The sequence below is a fragment of the Bombina bombina genome, chromosome 5, assembly GCF_027579735.1.
Source record: "Bombina bombina isolate aBomBom1 chromosome 5, aBomBom1.pri, whole genome shotgun sequence".
Classification (NCBI taxonomy): Eukaryota; Metazoa; Chordata; class Amphibia; order Anura; family Bombinatoridae; genus Bombina; species Bombina bombina.
Genome location: NC_069503.1, coordinates 632,293,426 through 632,313,601, shown reverse-complemented (window position 1 = coordinate 632,313,601; position 20,176 = coordinate 632,293,426). Strand labels below are relative to the sequence as shown.

The window sequence follows — 20,176 nt, the reverse complement described above, 5'->3', positions numbered from 1 at the left end:
TGAGAAACGCGTTGCAATCTGTTAAACAATTGTTTTTATATACGTTGGGTGAACTCAAATACCCATAGTATTTTTATACCACTTTTTAAATAAAATATTTCTTGTATTTTATGGAAGCCAAAGCTTGATTTGTCAATCCTAGCACTTGGAAACCTTGTATCCTGTTATCCTGATATCCTTCTGGAGGATCAGTGTTGTTGGGTCACTGTGAGTTCCCAGCTTGTGTCAACTAGCACATATGGTGCTGCTCCCTTTGTGAGTATAACTAAAACACCTGATCTGTTTTATTTCATCACCATCTCAGTATTACACTAGGAGGCGCCCTCTTTTTTGTGATTTTCTTCTCACAGATACCTGTTGTTTGCCCCAGAAGGAAGCCTCTTCTAAAGATTAAGCACAAGAAAGCCTGCACAGTTTGCTGAAGACAAGCAGACTAAGGACATGGATTACTGGAATCATGTCCTGTGGTCCGATGAGACCAAGATAAACTTATTTGGTTCAGATGGTGTCAAGCGTTTGTGGCAGCAAACTTGGTGCTGGGAGTGTCATGGTATGGGCCTGCATGAGTGCTGCTGGCACTGGGGAGCTACAGTTCATTGAGGGAACCATGAATGCAAACATGTACTGGGACATACTAAAGCAGAGCATGATCCCCTCCCTTTGGAGACTGGGCTGCAGGGCAGTATTCCAACATGATAACAACCCCAAACACACCTCCAAGATGACCACTGTCTTGCTAAAGAAGCTGAGGGTAAAGGTGATGGATTGGCCAAGCATGTCTCCAGACCTAAACCCTATTGAGCATCTCTGGGGTATCGGCCAATAGAATGCGACCTCAATCCTATTGGCTGATCCAATGTGGGTGGGGGGGGGGCTCGGTTTAGGGGTTAATAGGTAGTTTATGTTACGGTGTTAGCCCATAAAATTCTTAACTACTGACTATTAAATGCGGTAGGCAGTAGGCATTAGGCAAATCCCATTGAAAAGATGGATACGCAATTTACGTAAGGGGATTTGTGGTAAGCTCGAGTCGTGGAAGAAAAGTGAGTGGTACACCTGTACCTGCCTGACTCATAATACCAGTGGGCGTTAAAAAGCAGCGTTGGGACCTCTCAACGCTGCTTTTTAAGGCTAACGCAAGACTCGTAATCTAGCCGTATGTGTGTGTTTATAAATGTGTATTTGTGTGTTTATATGTGTATATGTGTTGGAAAAATTATTCGGATATACTTGCTTAACCCAGGGTTGCCACAAACCTTGTATTTGTAAAAAGAGCAATACCTGCGAAGCGCAATAAAGCAAAGTGCAATAAAATTAGTATGATGTAATTAGAAAAACTGCAGACTGGTAAAAAAGCTGCTCTGAAATCTAATTGTGCTTAAAGCTAATGTAAATTATTTTTTAAAAATACTATTAAAAACAGGGGCACTTTCATTCATGAAAGTTTACATAGCAGCCATTTTTTTAAAATACTTACCTTTCGTCCCCAGGTTGTCTCTTCTTACGTCAGAAATGACAAATCCGGCTTCCTCCTGAAGTAAGAAGAGATGACCTGGATGCGGGGGAAACACTACTCCAGTGTTCCACACTTGCAAGGAGGAAAAGGTAAGTATTTTAAATAAAATGGCTGAAATTTAAACTTTCATCAGTGAAAGTGCCCCTGCTTTTAATAGTATTTTTTAAAACAGGACTTTCATTCGTGAAACTTTATATTCACTTTAAGCAGCAGTGGGCTGCCCCCCTAAAAGGACGGGCCTGGTAGTAGTGGAGACCCCAGTAGTTACTCCCCTATCATGTAACCAGTAAACTGTAGGGAACTGCATTGTGAATAGTCCATTTAATTTTTTTTTTCTTTAAATCACTAAGCACTAAGATCAGTGCTGCTACATTTCTGTTATTTTTTTATCTTTTACCTTAGCTAAATAACTTACCTGTATCGCACATGTTCAACAGTATCGTGTGTCAGCCTGCTAATAATGTTTTGACTATGAGGATTTCCTACAAGAAAAAAAAAAATGAGAATTGCATAACTCAGTGTTATATTATTATTATTATTAGTTAAGTAGTATTATTATACAGATTGCATTTATAAGGTATCAAGTTAAGTATACTGTATATAGCAAATGCAGAACATATCTAACTTGGGCAACTGGGAAGAACAAAATATTGGTGTAAAATTGCTATTTCAGTCCTATAGAAGTTCTCATGGCAACCAGTTGTCCCAATCTAGAATGTTAATCTTTGAAAATATGGGAGAAACATTCAACCTGTGATTATTCATTACTGACAGAGACAGCTAACCAGTTAATAGTTACACCTCTCCTGATAAAAATAATAATGCTTATGAGGAATACACAAGTCAGGGTTCTCTTGAATGAAACTATTTGGCATATCTAAAATGTAAGAAAAAGTTAAAAAGTATTATCATTCAACTGTTTCTATAAATTTAATTACAGTGGGGAAAAAAAGTATTTAGTCAGCCACCAATTGTGCAAGTTCTCCCACTTAAGAAGATGAGAGAGGCCTGTAATTTTCATCATAGGTATACCTCAACTATGAGAGACAAAATGTGTAAATAAATCCAGACAATCACATTGTCTGATTTGGAAAGAATTTATTTGCAAATTATTGTGGAAAATAAGTATTTGGTCACCTACAAACAAGCAAGATTTCTGGCTCTCACAGACCTGTATCTTCTTCTTTAAGAGGCTCCTCTGTCCTCCACTGATTACCTGTATTAATGGCACCTGTTTGAACTTGTGATCAGTATAAAAGACACCTGTTCACAACCTCAAACAGTCACACTCCAAACTCCACTATGGTGAAGACCAAAGAGCTGTCGAAGGACACCAGAAACAAAATTGTAGACCTGCACCAGGCTGGGAAGACTGAATCTGCAATAGGCAAGCAGCTTGGTGTGAAGAAATCAACTGTGGGAGCAATAATTAGAAAATGGAAGACATACAAGACCACTGATAATCTCCCTTGATCTGGGGCTCTATGCAAGATCTCACCCTGTGGGGTCAAAATGATCACAAGAACGGTGAGCAAACATCCCAGAACCACACGGGGGACCTAGTGAATGACCTGCAGAGAGCTGTGACCAACGTAACAAAGGCTGCCATCAGTAACACACTATGCCGCCAGGGACTCAGATCCTGCAGTGACAGACGTGTCCCCCTGCTCAAGCCAGTACATGTCCGGGCCCGTCTGAAGTATGCTAGAGAGCATTTGGATGATCCAGAAGTGGATTAGGAGAATGTCATATGGTCAGATGAAACCAAAGTAGAACTGTTTGGTAGAAACACAACTTGTCGTGTTTGGAGGAGAGAGAACACCATACCTACTGTGAAGCATGGGAGTGGCAACATCATGTTTTGGGGCTGTTTCTCTGCAAAGGGAACAGGACGACTGATCCGTGTACATGAAAGAATGAATGGGTCCATGTATCGTGAGATTTTGAGTGCAAACCTCCTTCCATCAGCAAGGGCATTGAAGATGAAACGTGGCTGGGTCTTTCAGCATGACAATGATCCCAAACACACCACCCGGGCAACGAAAGAGTGGCTTCGTAAGAAGCATTTCAAGGTCCTGGAGTGGCCTAGCCAGTCTCCAGATCTCAACCCCATAGAAAACCTTTGGAGGGAGTTGAAAGTCTGTATTGCCCAGCAACAGCCCCAAAACATCACTGCTCTAGAGGAGATCTGCATGCAGGAATGGGCCAACATACCAGCAACAGTGTGTGACCACCTAGGGAAGACTTACAGAAAATGTTTGACCTCTGTCATTGCCAACAAAGGATATGTAACAAAGTATTGAGATGAACTTTTGATATTGACCAAATACTTATTTTCCACCATAATTTGCAAATAAATTCTTTCCAAATCAGACAATGTGATTGTCTGGATTTGTTTCCACATTTTGTCTCTCATAGTTGAGGTATACCTATGATGAAAATTACAGGCCTCTCTCATCTTCTTAAGTGGGAGAACTTGCACAATTGGCGGGTGACTAAATACTTTTCCCCCCCACTATAATGTCAATTATTTTTTAAACCATCATCAGCTCTATATTATTTTCTCCTTACTATTCTTCAGAAATATGTGTTTTTCTTAAAGGGACACTAAAGTCAACATTAAACGTTCATGATTTAGATTGATGATTTAGATAATTTTATATGTACACTTTCTGAGGTACCATATCCTACTGAACATGTGCACAAGTTCCCAGTGTATATCTATACTAGTCTGTGATTGGCTGGTGGCTATCACATGATACAGGGGCCGGCAAATGGGGGAAATTGAAATTGTTATTGCATTGTTATTGTATTATGCACTTGTTAATTATGCAATTCAACTATATTTCTTTCATGGTGGTGAGAGTATACGAGCCATTACTCTTGGGATTCTCCTGGGAGTCTACTCCTGGCCAGTGGCCACTAGAAGAAGGCAAAGATTCCCAAAGCTCTAACAGTACTTAATGATTCTCACCTCTCTGGTAGAAAGGTAGGAAAGGACAAAGTAGGGAAAATAAGGTGCAAACTAGAACTTCTACCAGAAAAAAAATAAGTTAAAAATGAAAATGGGTAGGTCTCATGGGCTCTCACCACTGAGAAATAATTTAGTTCATCAGGTAAGCATATATTTTGTCTTCCACTAAACTAATACCCAAGCTGTGGAGTCTACAAGTAATTGGACGGGACAAAACATTTTTAAGGCAGGCACCTAATTACCAGACACTGCTGCCTGAATTAATCTCACCCCAACAACATCAAAGTGGTAGAATTTAGAGAAAGTATATTTTTTAAAATGTATTCAATATAATCATTATTCGGGAAAACAAAAAGAAACTGATCTAGAAAAAAAGGAAAAGACTATCCTGCCTTTAAAAAACCTTGATAATCAGGAGACTATCAAGGGACAAACAAATTAAAGGATTGTCTAAAAACCTTTTCAAAAGTAGAATTCTAATGCTCTTACAATAACTAAGTTCAGTAAGAGACCATCAAATGAATTATTTGGAATAGGACAAAGAGATGGACTATAATCTCCTAATTGATGAGATATCTGAAAAGTGAAAAATCAGAAAGTCTTCAAGCAGAAGATATTGCTAAAAACAACAAAAACTTCCAAGACAGAAGCTAAATGTCCAAAGCATACAGGTTTAAAACATGTAAATGTTTAAAGCATGCAGGCTTGAAAACCTGTATAAGTTGTAGGAAAAAAATGATGTTCCAAAGAGGAGAAATTGGTTTAGACACTGTATATAACCTGACTAAGCCTGAACAAAGCCTTGACACTTAGTAATTTTCCTGTAACGTGAAATAGAAAAATAAAAAATATGACTCTTTAAAGAGGTAGCAGATAATTCATTATCCAAAACAACTTGTACTAAGAAGAATTTAAAATTTAGAATTTAAAATTTAGAATTTAAAAAACAGGGAAAAATTACTCAAATCATTTAAAATATTTACTTTATGGCTTGAAATAAGGTGTTTAATGCAGCATCAATGAAACCTCTTTGTTATAAAAAAATAGGTATACAATCTCTAATCCATGAAGATGAGAGTCTCAAGATCTTGATGACTGGAGAAAGCTTTACATCTGAGTCAGATTTGCAAACCAACTTCTACGGAGCCTGACTCGAGAAGTCAAATGAATGAAGAATACTTTCTTTAATTTGAACTATAACTCTTGGAAACAGAGGTCATCAGGTCCTGTTGCAGGGATAGTCTACTAAGGAAATCTGTTTCCTAGATTGAATTCCTTCTTGAGATGGGAAATATAGAAACATTTTCTGTGTCCAATCAAAACATTTTGATAGCTAATAAACTATTGCTAAGAAACTGCAACTTAACACTTAATGATGGATATAAGCTACAACTGAAACATTGTCTGAATAAAAACTCAGAAATGTTTCTCATTTCAGAAGAGGACAGCTCTGAAAGAACCTAAAGTGTCCAAGATAATTATTTGTAACCTCACCTCCAGAAGAAACTAAACTCCCTGTGCTCTCCTGGACCCCTAGACTAAAATAGAATCCCAGAAAATTGTGTTTGCAGGCATTATTTTCCAAGTTGAGAGAATAAAGTACACCTCAGAAAAATAGTTTGGAAAACTATTCATCGGGACATACATTTTCTCACTGTAGATTCCCTTAGGTCTCTATGAGATAGTTGTGTGAAAGTTTTAGACCATTGTTGAGGAATGCAACGTTAAAGAGGTCTCATATGGAACCGTGCCAAATGAAGAACATCTGATACTGCAATCATCAGACCTAACACTTCCATACATTGAGCTACAGATGGGTCAGAAAATTAGTAAATTAGTGTAGTTGTGAGCAATCTGACTGTAACTTTGATCCCTGATTCATTAGAGAAATTTCCATGGACACTGAGTCTATAATGACTCCTAGAAAGGATAAATGAGAAAGATAACTCTTTTAAATTAATTCTCCAACCATGTCTGTGAAGAAAACAACAGTAGACTGTTGCTGTGATATAAAGCTAAAGGAAAAAATAGAGCCTGAAACAATATGTCTTCCAGGAATAGAACCACTGAATATAGAACCTTCGTAAAAGTTCTGGTAGCTGTAAAAAACAGAAGAGCCACAAACTGAAAAAAAAATTGTCATGAAAGGCAAATCTTAGAAACTGGAGATTGTCTAGGGTTAGGAAGGAAAGCATCCTTCAAATTAAATTTGACATAAATTGACTCTGTTGGGGTAGAATTGATACTATTTTAAAAATTGGAACTCTGAGAAATGTGTTTAAAGTCATGAAATCTAGAATTGGTCTTAAAATTCCCTCTTTATTGGTAAATGATGGAACAAAACCCTTGTCCTTGTTCCAAAACTTCAACCACTAATAAAATTTGAAAAGTCTTTTCGAACGTGAAACAAAAGAAAGGCCTTGATTTGAAAATTATGCCGTAATCCTGGTAAACTATGTTTAGAATCAAAAGATCTTGGACAGACTGCGATAGGCCTTCTAAAAAAGTCTAAACTGTCCCCTATCAGAAAAGAATCTGGATTGGTGCCGTACCTTCATGCTGATTTGGAAGAGGTAGAAGGTCAAATAGAATGATCTTGTGCAGCAACACCGACAGGGCTGATATCTGTCCCTTCAGGGATCTAGCAGATAGACCCTTATCTACTCCCTCCTGGCAGCTTTAAACTTATGCCAAGAAAAAAGACGCTCCTCACACCAGTGCAGGTAAGTCTGCCACACCTTATGGTAGATGCATTGAGTCACTGGCTTATGAGCCTGAATCAAAATGTCGATGACACTATCAGAGAAACCTGTCTTCGCTAAGACTAAGCATTCAATCTCCAGGCAGTTAGCCTCAGAGAATCTAGATTTTGATGTGGAAATGGATCCTGTAGCAGCAGATCCCTGTGACAGGGTAACCTCCACGGAGGAGATGAGGACATCCCCACCAGATTCGCGAACCAAGTCCTTTGCGGGCAGGATGGAGCAATTAGAATCACTAATACTTGCTCCTGCTTGATGCAGGCCACCACCCAAGGAAGAAGAAGTAATGGAGGAAACAGATATATCAGTCTGAACCTCCAAGGAACCGCTAGAGCATCTATTAGTTATGCTTGAGGATCCCTCGATCTTGACCCGTACCTGTGTAGTTTGGCATTAAGACGGGAGGCCATGAGGTCTATTTCCGGCGTCCCCATCTGCTGCATATCTCTGCAAATACCTCAGGGTGTAGAGACCATTCCCAACAGTGAAAGGATTGCCTGCTGAGGAAGTCTGATTCCCAGTTGTCCACACCCGGAATGTGGATCACTGACAGCATACAATTGTGGGCCTCCACCCATTCTAGAAATTGAGATACTTCTCTCATCGCTAAGGAACGTCTCTTTCCTCCTTGGTGGTTGATGTAGGCTACCAAAGTTATATTGTCTGATTGGAATCTGATAAACTGGGACAAACCCAGAAGGGGCCAAGCCTTCAGAGCATTGAAGATTGCCCGGAGTTCCAAGATATTGATTGGAAGAGAGGACTCCTCTTGAGTCCACAGCCCTTGTGCCCTCCTGGCACACCAAATGGCTCTCCACCCAAATAGACTTGCGTCCATAGTCATGATCTACCTGGATGGTCTCAAGAAGCACGTGCCTTGGAACAGGTGATCTTGGCAGCACCACAAAGAGAGCAAATCTCTCAACAGGCTGTCCATTACTATCTTTTGGGACAGATCAGAATGGTTGCCCATCCATTGCCTCAGCATGCATAGTTGTAAGGGTCTGGCAAAGAAAATTATGTCCATACAAGACACCATGAGTTCAATAACCTTCATACACTAGGCCACCAAAGGTCTTAAGGAGGCCTGGAGGGGAAGACAACGTCTCTGATCTGTTAGAAAGATCTCCATGGATATAGAGTCTCTCACCGTATCCAGGAAATTCCCCCTGGTATTTAGAGTAAGAGAACTCTTTTCCAAGTTTATCTTCCATCCATGTGATCGAAGAAGACTGAGAAGGAATTCTGAGAGCTCCCTTGCTAGACAAAAAGATGGTGCTTGCACCAAGATATCTTTCAGGTAAAGTGCTACTGCAATACCTCTTGTTCTGGCAACTGCTAGAAAGGCCTGCAGAACATTCATAAAAATCCTTGGAGAAGTAGCTAAGCCAAATTAAAGTGCTATGAACTGGAAGTGCTGGTCCACAAAGGCAAACCTCAGGAACTGAACATTTTCCTTGTGTATCGGAACGTGGAGGTACGCATCCTTCAGGTCTATGGTGGTCATAAACTGTCCTTCCTGAACCAGGGGAAGAATTGATCGTATTGTCTCCATTCTGAGAGAGGGGACACTCAGAAAAATTTTTAGGCACTTCAGGTCCAGAATTGGACAAAAAGTTCCCTCCTTTTTGGGAACCAAAAAGAGGTTGGAATAGAACCCCAGACCTCTTTCTGATGTACGTACCGGGACAATTATTCTTAAAGAGGATAGATCCAGAATGCAACCTAAAAAGGCAGTCCTCTTTTCTGGTCTTGTAGACAGTCTGGAGAGTAGGAATCTGCCCCTGAGTGGATGAGATTTGAATCCTATTTGGTATCCCTGAGATATGACCTCCAGAACCCAAGGATCCTGAACATCCTGATACCATGCGTCTAAGAAAAGTGTCAATCTGCCTCCTACTCGAACCGATCCTGGATAAGGGGCCACCCCTTCATGATGATTTGTTCTCAGCTGGCTTTTTTGTCTGTTTGGAATTGTTCCAGGACTGAGCCGGCTTCCAAGTACTCTTGGGCAGTTCGGGCTTGGATGAAGGTTGAGATCGTAGGGGCTTGTCCGAAAGAAAGGAACGAAAATTAGGTGATTGCCGTCCCTTAGGTCTGTTCTTCTTATCCTGTGGTAGGAAGGCACCCTTGCCTACATTAACTGTAGAAATAATGAGTTCAGCCCTGGACTGAATAATATCATCCCCTTGAGGGGAAGAGAAAGGAGTCTAGATTTAGAAGTCATATCTGCAGACCAAGACTTCAACCAGAGAGCCTGGCGGGCAAGGACTGCGAAACCTGAAGCCTTTGCATTTAGGCGTATAATCTGCATATTCGCATCATAAATGAAGGAGTTAGCAATTTTCAGAGCCTTAACTGTCTCCTGAATATCCTCAAGGGGAGATTCCACCTCAATAAGTTCAGACAGAGAGTCTCACCAGTAGGAAGCTGCTCCCATCACCGTGGCTACAGCTGCCACTGGTTGGAATAAAAATCCTGTGTGTTGGAACATTTTCCTCAGAAAAGTTTCCAACCTTTTGTCCATAGGTTCTCTAAAAGAAGAACTATCCTCAAAAGGGATAGTAGTACGATTAGCGAGCGTCAAAATGGCACCATCCACCATCCACCCAACCCCACAGTTCCAATTGAGAGTTAGGGACTGGAAACAATTTCCTAAAGGTTGATGAGGGGGAAAAGGAAGATTCTTTCCCATTCGTTACTAATAATGTTCGCCATACGAACTGGTACAGGAAAATTCTATGAGACCTTTCTGTCTTCATAAACCCTGTCTAACTTATGGATCTTAGGTTGCTCAGGTAGCTTAACCTCTGGAACCTCTAAAGTGGACACGATCTCCATTTGCAAAAAACGCAAATGTTAAATTTTAAATCTAAAAGTAGGGTTTCTCCAGCGGAGGAGATTTAGTAACGGAAGTCTCCAACTCAGAAAGTTCACCCTCTTAAGCTACAGAGGTTAACTTAGCTGGGAAATACAAGCTAGATCCAACAGAAATTTAGATGACTCTAAGTCAGGAGAACTATGTTTTACATTTCTCTTGCATTTCCCAGAGATAGGTAGGGCACTCAGGGCCGCAGATACCGATGATTGTAGTTGCATGGTAAAGTCCACAGGAAAAAAGCCCCCTCCAGATGGAGAATTAGTTGTGCCAAGGTGGACTGCATGTGAAGCGGTTTGAGTCGAAAGGGTAGTAATCTATCGGGACATAGAATCCTGAGAGGTTGATGGGTCAGAGGTACTAATTGCGCTATGTGTATTAGCAGACTTAGCTCCCTTTTTAGACTTTAAAACAGTGCCTAGGCAAATGGATCAAAATTGAGCAGGCAGGCAAACCATAGCCTCCTCACAGTATAAACAGGTATTATTATTCACAACAGAAGGTGTGGAACCTTCTAATGTAGTGTCAGAGACCTCCATAGCTTTGGTATGTACTCTCACACATGGAATAAAAATCTGAACAAAATAAAGCGCTTTATATATAAAACGGCACCTTTATATTCCCAATGGCTGGGACACTCAACACCTCCTAGACCCAGACAGGCTATCAGTGAAAACGCTCTCCTCAAGGAGCGATGTCTGCAGCAGGATCGTAAGGAAGTGAAAGAGACCGCACCCGGTCACGTGGTGCACAAGACAGGACTTCCCATGATATGAAAAAGGACGCTAAGCGAATATAAGTTGTGCAACTCCTTTAAAATTTGGTAGCCTGGACATCATGATTCAGGATATTTGTTCAAAAACAAAAGTGAAACCTGTTTGTTCCAAGCAAAAGCACACAGTCTTATGAGCCCAAACCCTCACAAAGTAAAAGCAGTACATAAAAATCCCCAAAACTGTTCCAAATTATCTCCCTGAAGGAAATATTAACCCTTGATCCTATTGTGGTATAAAGGAGCCACACTGTGATCCTATATTAGAATCCCTGCTATATATAATAAAGCAGTCTTACCCTCCAGGATCCACACAGTGGAACTGATAAAGCCTCTAGAGTGTAACAGTCCTGCAGCGACTCTCTGACAGGGACCTCTGTGTGTAACAGCAAGCAATATTAGCACTCCACTTTGTAATACCAGCGCACGATAATGTGAGTTGGTATTACAAGTCAATCGTAATGTGAACACAAGCTTGCGTTCACATTGCTAGATCGCTCTTCTATAGGCTCCTATTGGTGCCTTGTTCTGATGCTGTTGTAGACGGCATCAGAACCTTGCACAGTGAAGAGGTAAGTTTTTCAGCACTTAATAAATATATATGTATATGCTGATATACATATATATTTATATGTTAATATGTGTATATACACATATTAACTTAAATATATATGTATATAAGTATATACATATATATTTACATTGTTGCTATGGGAACACACTGTCCCATAGAATGCAATGTAAAGGCATTTTTAGTGCAGTTCTTTTTCTAACACCCCACACCCGCAAACTTTAATGCCCCAAAACTGCCTAGCGCAGTTGTTTTTTATTTAAAAAAATACTAGATTTTTTTTTTAAATAAAAAACTATAATGCCCTCTATTTTGAGGGCATTTGGGGCACTTTTAGAAAATGAACCAGAGATCTAATCAATGGTTAATTTTGTGCTAATTGCTACCATGAGCTTGAATTTGCCGAAGCCTGATAATTTAGCACCTGTAATCTAGCACAATTTGTTCTATTTTTCCCTTAGACTTTTTATTCTGAGGGAGAAAGTGGAAATGATAACGTCAAGACTAGGTCCAAATAAATTCTTCTTTGAAAAAAGAGGTAAAAGTTTATCTTTGGCACCCCTGTTTGCTACAAATATATTGAAATCATAAAGCCTTTCTGGTCAGCACTTCTAAAGTCACATACACAGTCTGCAACACCTGTGGCTGGCTTGTGACTATCTCCTCACTAGGTATAATTGTGTCATTTCCCAATACTCCAAACTCCCCTCTGTCTCTCAGTTGCAGCTCAAATCAATCTGAGGACCCCTCTCAACAAAGAATCTGGGCCACCTCAATTCTTTACCTTCCTCCTGTGAAGGCAAAGAAAAGTCTAGAATACCACAGAGGTGGGAGGGATTAAGAGCTCTTAAAGTTTTGCCTTCTCCTAGAGGCCAGGAGTTGAATCCTAGGAGTAATGGCTCGTGGACTCTCACATCTTATGAAAAAAATCCCTTTCAGTATTCTACTCTCAAGAAAGTATTTGGTATTTCTAATTATGGATCTACTGCAAATGTTAAACCTCTGCCTGGGTTAGATAGTGGGCCCCATGTAAGAACCTGGGAACCTGTCTGCTTGTGTTTTTGTCAAGTGGGCAACAGACACTGTACATCCACTGCTCACATGTACTATTGCAGAAGGGGGCAGTGAGTTGAAGAAGCAATGGTGATATGACCACTGCTTGTTACATTGCAGTAAGCCCTGCAAGAGCTCCAGAGCAGCATCAGCTGCTTAGTACATGGAGCCCAGTGATTGCTTGAATGTGACGTATCTTTCTTTTTTAGTGAGAAAGCTTAGAACACTTGACCCTCATTTATTATCTGACTAGTATCAGGGATAGGAAGGCTGTAGGTGGAATCAGAATAATAAATAGTTGGCATTGTGTGTGGCTCATGGACATAGCTGAGACAGAGCTGGGGGGTGGCTGGTGAATAATAAGAGGGACAGTAAAACAGGGCTCCAAAACTGAAGTAACCCCCCAAAAATGTAGGAATGTTGGACGTTTGAAACACTGTAGACTTCACCATTGCATGAGAGAGTTTAGTCCAACATCCCAGAAACTATGTCTTAAAAAGTAGTGCAAAAAGGCAATACATAATGTCTCTTCTTTGGAATTATACTTTAAAATTCTAACTCAGTGGCATCTGACCCCTCTTAGACTCTTCCAAATATCCGATCTAAACTCTCTGATGTGTTGGAGAGGATGCAGGAAGGTTGGGACTTTTACACATATGTGGTGAGATTGCCCAACAATACAGAGGCTCTGGAGCTATCCTTTATAGCAGAAGAATTGGCACTGAATGGGGTGAGAACCTCCAAATGGGACTCTTCCATATATTCTCTAGAAAACTTCCAACCCATATTCTCAACCTTTGTATTTATTTGTTTACAACCGTTAAACTAACCATTGCCAGGACCTGGCATCAATCTAAGGTCCCTGGGTGGACCCAAGTACTAAAAATCATCTCACATATTGAGGCAATGGAAAGCCCTGTATTTGCTGCCAATAACAAAATTGACCTACACTGTATGAGTTGGGAATTATGGAGACAGAGTCAGGAGAGAGTGAGTGACCACATAATAGGGTGACCACATCTAGCCACAAATTACCACCATAGCAATGTAACTAGATAATAAGGTCCCAATGATTAGTTACTACAAAGAACTGGTTGAGAGATAATTAAAGATTATTCCTATTCCCAAGATAGAGAACTATTTCCCCCCCCCACCTCGTTCTCCACCTCCCCCCCTCCTTTTTCTTCTTCCCCTTTCCATGAGATCAGAGGGTAAGGCAACTTGCCTATACTGTAATGACATGGGTTCAACCAGGATTTATTCATATATGTAATATTCTTTTCTCTTGAATGTTCTCATTTAACACTTGCTATAAGGGTATTACACATTTTCTTATATAACTATATACTTTTCTATTTACATAATTTAGCTCTTAACCAACAATTGTATTTTATATATGTGACATAGTTACATTACCTTTACCTGTATCTATTAGACATTGACCTCTTATACCCTCCCTTTTAGCCACAGATTATCTCTCCTGTGTTGGAAAATATGATCTTATATGATAAAAGTTAACCTGCTACACATATTATTTATAAAAAAGTCTTGCTTTACATACTAATTTATGTTTTGGAGCATGTAACTACATTCATGTAACACTGCAGTGCAGAATAGCTTTTTCTGTTATTTGCATTTTGGATTTATATTATTGTAATATTGTAAAATTTCAATAAAAATGTATTTAAAAAAAGTAGTGCAAAAGTTGTTTTTATCATATTTTTTAGGTATTTTTTTTAATTTATTTTATAAGAATTGCATGTTTTGTTTTTTATTGCAGTCCATAACCAAATGTATTTCCTACCTCATACATGTATTTATTTTAAAGGCACTAACATTCTGATCATTAAGATATAAAATGCACATTAAAAATATATATAAATCATTTTTGTGTAAAAATTGTTATTGCCCAATGTTCTGTAAAAAGCCAAAAAGTACATTTTGTAACCTAGGTTTTCTTCAAAATGCAGCAAATTTGTGTAAACCAGACATTGATTTCCAACATTTAGAATAAAGCCTAACATAAAAAACAAAAGGTGTTTAATGTCCTTTTAACATGGTAAAATTCAATAAAATTATTAGCTTTCAGCTTCACTAAAGATAAGATTTCTATTTATCCCTAATGTATAAAGCCTTATGATTTTTGGGACTATATATTTCTCATTAAATAATATAAATAATGATCTATTTCATGGATGGTAGGAGCAAGTTTTTCAAACAAAACTTTATTATACACTTTTATTTTCATCCATTACATATAGCACTAAGTTAACAACACCTTTATAATAAAAAATATTAAACTCTAACTTGTATTAAAATGTAGTAAGCTTGAGAAATGGGTAATTATTTACTGAATGTGCTCAAGCAGAAATGTTCAGGTCTGCCTGCATAGAATCAAATGAATCCAAACAGTGTAACGTTGATACAATCACAACTAGAGCACAAATAAATTACATATTAGAAAAACATAGGTTAAAGGTTTTAAAATGAAAATCATCTTTTGAAATTAAATGGATAAAAAAAATGAAAATCATCTTTTGAAATTAAATGGATCAAAAAATCTTGAGTATGAAGGCTTTAAAAGAAAAATTGTCGACTTTAAAACAGCATTAAATTCAGATATACATAGTTCAGTAAAATGTTTTTAATGCATTCATAGTGCTAGATTACCAGTGGAGCACAATTTAACATTCCTGCTCAAGCGCAAACTATGCTAGATGGAAGATGGACGTGCTTGTTTGCGCTCATATATCAAGTTTATAGTAAAAAAGTTTGTGCATGAGCGTAAACCCGAAGTATGTTAAAAAATATCCCGACCGCGTTAACTTCTTCTCCCATAGACTTCAATGGAGCGTGAAAACTGAAAAAAAACCTGAATATTTCCCATTTCCCTGTTCTTCACATAGAATAATATGTTCTATTAATTCTTAAATAAATATTTTATATATATATAAAACTCCTGAACCCTCTTGAGAAAGACAGATCAGGATCCGGGAGGAACGCATTGTGGTATTGAGAGGGAGTCCAGATTGGAACCCCTTAGTGGTAATCACTTGGAATTGTGTTGGGCATAACGTAATCTCCGCACAGGAACGGTGAACTACAGAGATTGGCATGTCCATTTCATTTGAGTTAATTAGTTACTGCAACAGAAAGATACCTCAGACATTTTAATACACTGTTTTAAATGTAAGTGCGGATATTGTGACACTATGTTTTTAAAAAACATTTTAAATTGGAGTGCTCTCCGTTTCTTCAGGTTTTTTTTGCCAGATATATACTATATATATATATACATATATATATATATATATATATATATATATATATATATATATATATATATATATATATATAATTTCTTTATTAGTAGAATCCCGATTGGGGACGCCGCTGTTCAGCAGAGCACAGATTGTATATGTCCCGATGAAGGCCCACCTGAGGGCCGAAACGTTGACCATGTCTTGTTGATTCTACTAATAAAGAAATTATTTTGCTTCAATACAAATCCTGAGAGTGCCCTTTTACTACATGGATTTCTATACTTGCTGCTTTTGAGGATTGCACCCAGGTCTTGGCTGCTTCACCTGGTTGGAGTGCTGGGCTACAGGCTAAATAACTTTGTATATATATATATATATATATATATATATATATATATATATATATATATATATATATATACAGTATATGTATACATACTGTATGTATCTACTGTATGTATTTCAAGCTATCTACCTCTGATATTCATAAAGGATTACAATGCGAAATATTAACCACCTTTGCTCTTTCTTCTGACTCCTGATTAGGAGTCTAACGATTTAAGAGTATATGAGGCTACATTAATATAATTTGATTATTTAGATGTATGAGAGGCTGTTTTTATGTTTTTCCTATTTTTAAGAGTGTGAATAAAAGATATGTTTTAAATTGCACAAAACACTACACATTGAGATTGATCAGACTTTATTATAAAACATATTACATTGAAGAACCCAAAGTGCATTGGAGCTCTTTGCAGTCAAGTAGCTGAAAACAAATAAAATCATATTTATGCGATATTCATATTTAATAAGTGTTCAACTGTGTATTTACTGTAAATATCTCATATTCCAATGTTCTTCAAATAGAGGAATATGTTCTAAGTATTTAAATTATGTATGTATATATATATATATATATATATATATATATATATATATATATATATATATACAGGTGAAACTCGAAAAATTAGAATATTGTGCAAAAGTTCATTTATTTCACTAATGCAACTTAAAAGGTGAACCTAATATATGAGATAGACTTATTACATGCAAAGCAAGATAGTACAAGCCATGATTTGCCATAATTGATAATTGTGATGATTAAGGCTTACAGCTCATGAAAAGGTGCAATATTCTAAGGCTCAAAGTGTCCCACTCTAATCAGCTAATTAAGCCATAACACCTGCAAAGGGTTCCTGAGCCTTTAAATTGTCTCTCAGTCTGGTTCAGTAGGTATCACAATCATGGGAAAGACTGCTGACCTGACAGTTGTGCAGAAAACCACCATTGACTCCCTCCATAAGGAGGGAAAGCCTCAAAAGGTAATTGCAAAAGAAGTTGGATGTTCCCAAAGTGCTGTATCAAAGCACATTAATAGAAAGTTATGTGGAAGGGAAAAATGTGGAAGAAAAAGGTGCACAAGCAGCAGGGATGACCGCAGCCTGGAGAGGATTGTCAGGAAAAGGTCATTCAAAAGTGTTGGGGACTTTCACAAGGAGTGGACTGAGGCTGGATTCAGTGCATCAAGAGCCACCACACACAGACGGATCCTGGACATGGGCTTCAAATGTCGTATTCCTCTTGTCAAGCCACTCCTGAACAACAAACAATGTCAGAAGCATCTTACCTGAGCTAAAGAAAAACAGACCTGGTCTGTTACTCAGTGGTCCAAAGTCCTCTTTTCTGATAAGAGCAAATTTTGCATCTCATTTGGAATCCAAGGACCCAGAGTATGGAGGAAGAATGGAGAGGCACACACTGCAAGATGCTTGAAGTGTGAAGTTTCCACAGTCTGTGTTGATTTGGGGAGCCATGTCATCTGCTGGTGTTGGTCCACTGTGCTTCATTAAGTCCAGGGTCAACGCAGCCACCAGGAGATTTTGGAGCACTTAATGCTTCCTTCCGCAGATGAGCTCTATGGGGATGCTGACTTAATTTTCCAGTAGGACTTGGCACCTGCCCACACTGCCAAAAGCACAAAAACCTGGTTCAATGACTGTGGGATTACTGTGCTTGATTGGCCAGCAAACTCGCCTGACCTTAACCCCATAGAGAATCTATGGGGCATTGCCAAGAGAAAGATGAGAGACATGAGACCAAACAATGCAGAAGAGCTGAAGGCCGCTATTGAAGCATCCTGGTCTTCCATAACACCTCAGCAGTGCCACAGGCTGATAGCTTACATGCCATGCCGCATTGAGGCAGTAATTGCTGCAAAAGGGGCCCAAACCAAGTACTGAGTACATACAGTATGCATGCTTATACTTTTCAGAGGTCCGATATTGTTCTATGTAAAATTCTTGTTTTATTGATTGCATGTAATATTCTAATTTTCTGAGATTGTGGATTTGGGTTTTTCATGAGCTGTTAGCCATAATCATTACAATTATGACAATTCACGGCTTGAACTATCTTGCTTTGCATGTATTGAGTCTATCTCATATATTAGTTTCACCTTTTAAGTTTCATTAGTGAAATAAATTAGCTTTTACACAATATTCTAATTTTTAGAGTTTCACCTATATATATATATATATATATATATATATACATTATATATATGTATCTGTTTATATCTATACCTATATATATATATATATATATATAATTATTTTTTTTAAGAATAAATAGAACATATTCTGCTGTGTGTAGAACATTGGAATGTGAAAATATTAATATTTCATGTCAGCTTAGCATACTTGAGAAAATTTGATTGTGTTTGAGCGACTTGTTGGATGTTAGTTTTTCCCCCCTTTTCGTGCTCCATAACGTGAATGTGAAATTGTAACTTCTGCTTTTGCGTGCATTGGGTAAGTGTGCCAGCAAAAACTTTTACTTACAACTTGTAATACCAGTGGCGTATTTAGGTTTTGAGCTGCCCTAGGCACTCAGAGTTCGGCAGTCCTCCCCAAAGGTTTTAGGCCTTTTCTCCCTGAGAGAAGGGAGAGAAAAAAAGGGGAGGGGAGAAAAAGGAGGGAAAGGAAAGAAGGAAGATAGGGAGGGAGAGAGAGAGAGAGAGAGAGAGAGAGAGAGAGAAAGAAGAAAAAAGTGGGGAGGGAGAGGAGAAAAGGGGGGAGGGAAAGAAAGGAGTGAAAGAAGGAAGCAAGTGAGGGAGTTGAGAGAAAGAAGGGAGGTAGGGAAAGAAGGGAGTTAGTGAGGGAGGGAAAGAAATAAGGGAGGGGATTGAGGGTGGGAGGGAGTTGAGGGTGGAAGCGAGGGAGTGAGATGAGAGAGGAAGGGAGTTGAGGGAGGAAGGGAGGGAGAAAGGGAAAGAAAGGAAAGAAGAAGGGAGGGAGGGAGGGAGGGAAAGAAGAATACACTTTGAAACAATTACTGCCCTTCACATGCAACAACATACTGTAATTACCATCATTGAAGTAATGAAACTTTTTAAGTGTCCGTTTATTATTTACTCCGTGGGTTCATCAATGCAGAGAAAGCTAGCTATTAGTAGCTAACATACATTAGCGCTGAGAGTTTATGATTAGACATTACAAGATGATCTAAGCAGTGCACAGACGCATCCAGTGTGTTAGTTACTAAGACCTGCAATAAGCACTGCACTCGCAGACCCACCACAGCTGACAAGGGGAGGCAGCATATCGGCACAAGGTCTTCTTCTCCAGCCTCACCTTGTAAGCATATCCTCGGGCAAGTTTCTCACCAAGAACGCTTCCACTGCAAAAATGCCGCCGGCTCTAAATGAAGCAACGGTTTAAAGAAGCACTGCCTGTGAAGAGCCACCTTAATCAGCACACGTGCCTTGTCTTCTCTGTAAAATCCTGCACTTGGCTCACTGTACTGTGTGTTGGCTTTTAGAGAGAGGATAGGGCAGATGTACTGCCCCTCCCAAAGCTGCCACCCTAGGTACCGGCTGTGGGGTCTGTCCAGTGGCGTAGCGTGGGTTGTCAGTGCCCAGGGCAAGGCAAGTATTGTGCCCCCCCAACCCCATTTTAGATATGCTGCTTCTTCTTACATTTGGGACAAACCAAGCAAAGACCCAAGCCTTTTAGATCACATAAAGCAAGGGACAAAATGCTCCCTTAACCATCTTTACTGGATAACTAACAGTTATTGCTACTGATACCCATATCCCCAAAATATGTCCCTTGTCATAAGCAGCTGCTAATCAGTAGCGCCTTATAAACAAAGCCATGAAAATAATATATTGGCAATACAAGAGGCAGTGGGTGAAGCCTGCAAGCATTATGTGCTATCCCCCTGTGATCAAACCCTGTCTGCAGCTCTCCAGAGCTGGGCAAATATATACAATATTAAATTTTAAGATTTATTCTCATTTTACACATGGGTGGAAAGCCCCCCTTAACCCCCATCTGGTGGTGACATGTGCTGCTCTGTAAAACTTCATGGTACAAATACTGCA

General features: G+C 39.0%; 1 protein-coding gene across 1 annotated transcript in view; it reads right to left on the bottom strand.

Moving 5' to 3' along the window:
• The window catches only part of MOCOS (molybdenum cofactor sulfurase), an 842,034-nt gene that overhangs the window by 672,951 nt on the left and 148,907 nt on the right, over positions 1-20,176 (bottom strand). Inside the window, exon 3 of the mRNA XM_053714598.1 lies at positions 1,932-1,998. Within this exon, the coding sequence (XP_053570573.1) occupies positions 1,932-1,998 (67 nt within the window). The remainder of the gene's footprint in view (positions 1-1,931; positions 1,999-20,176) is intronic.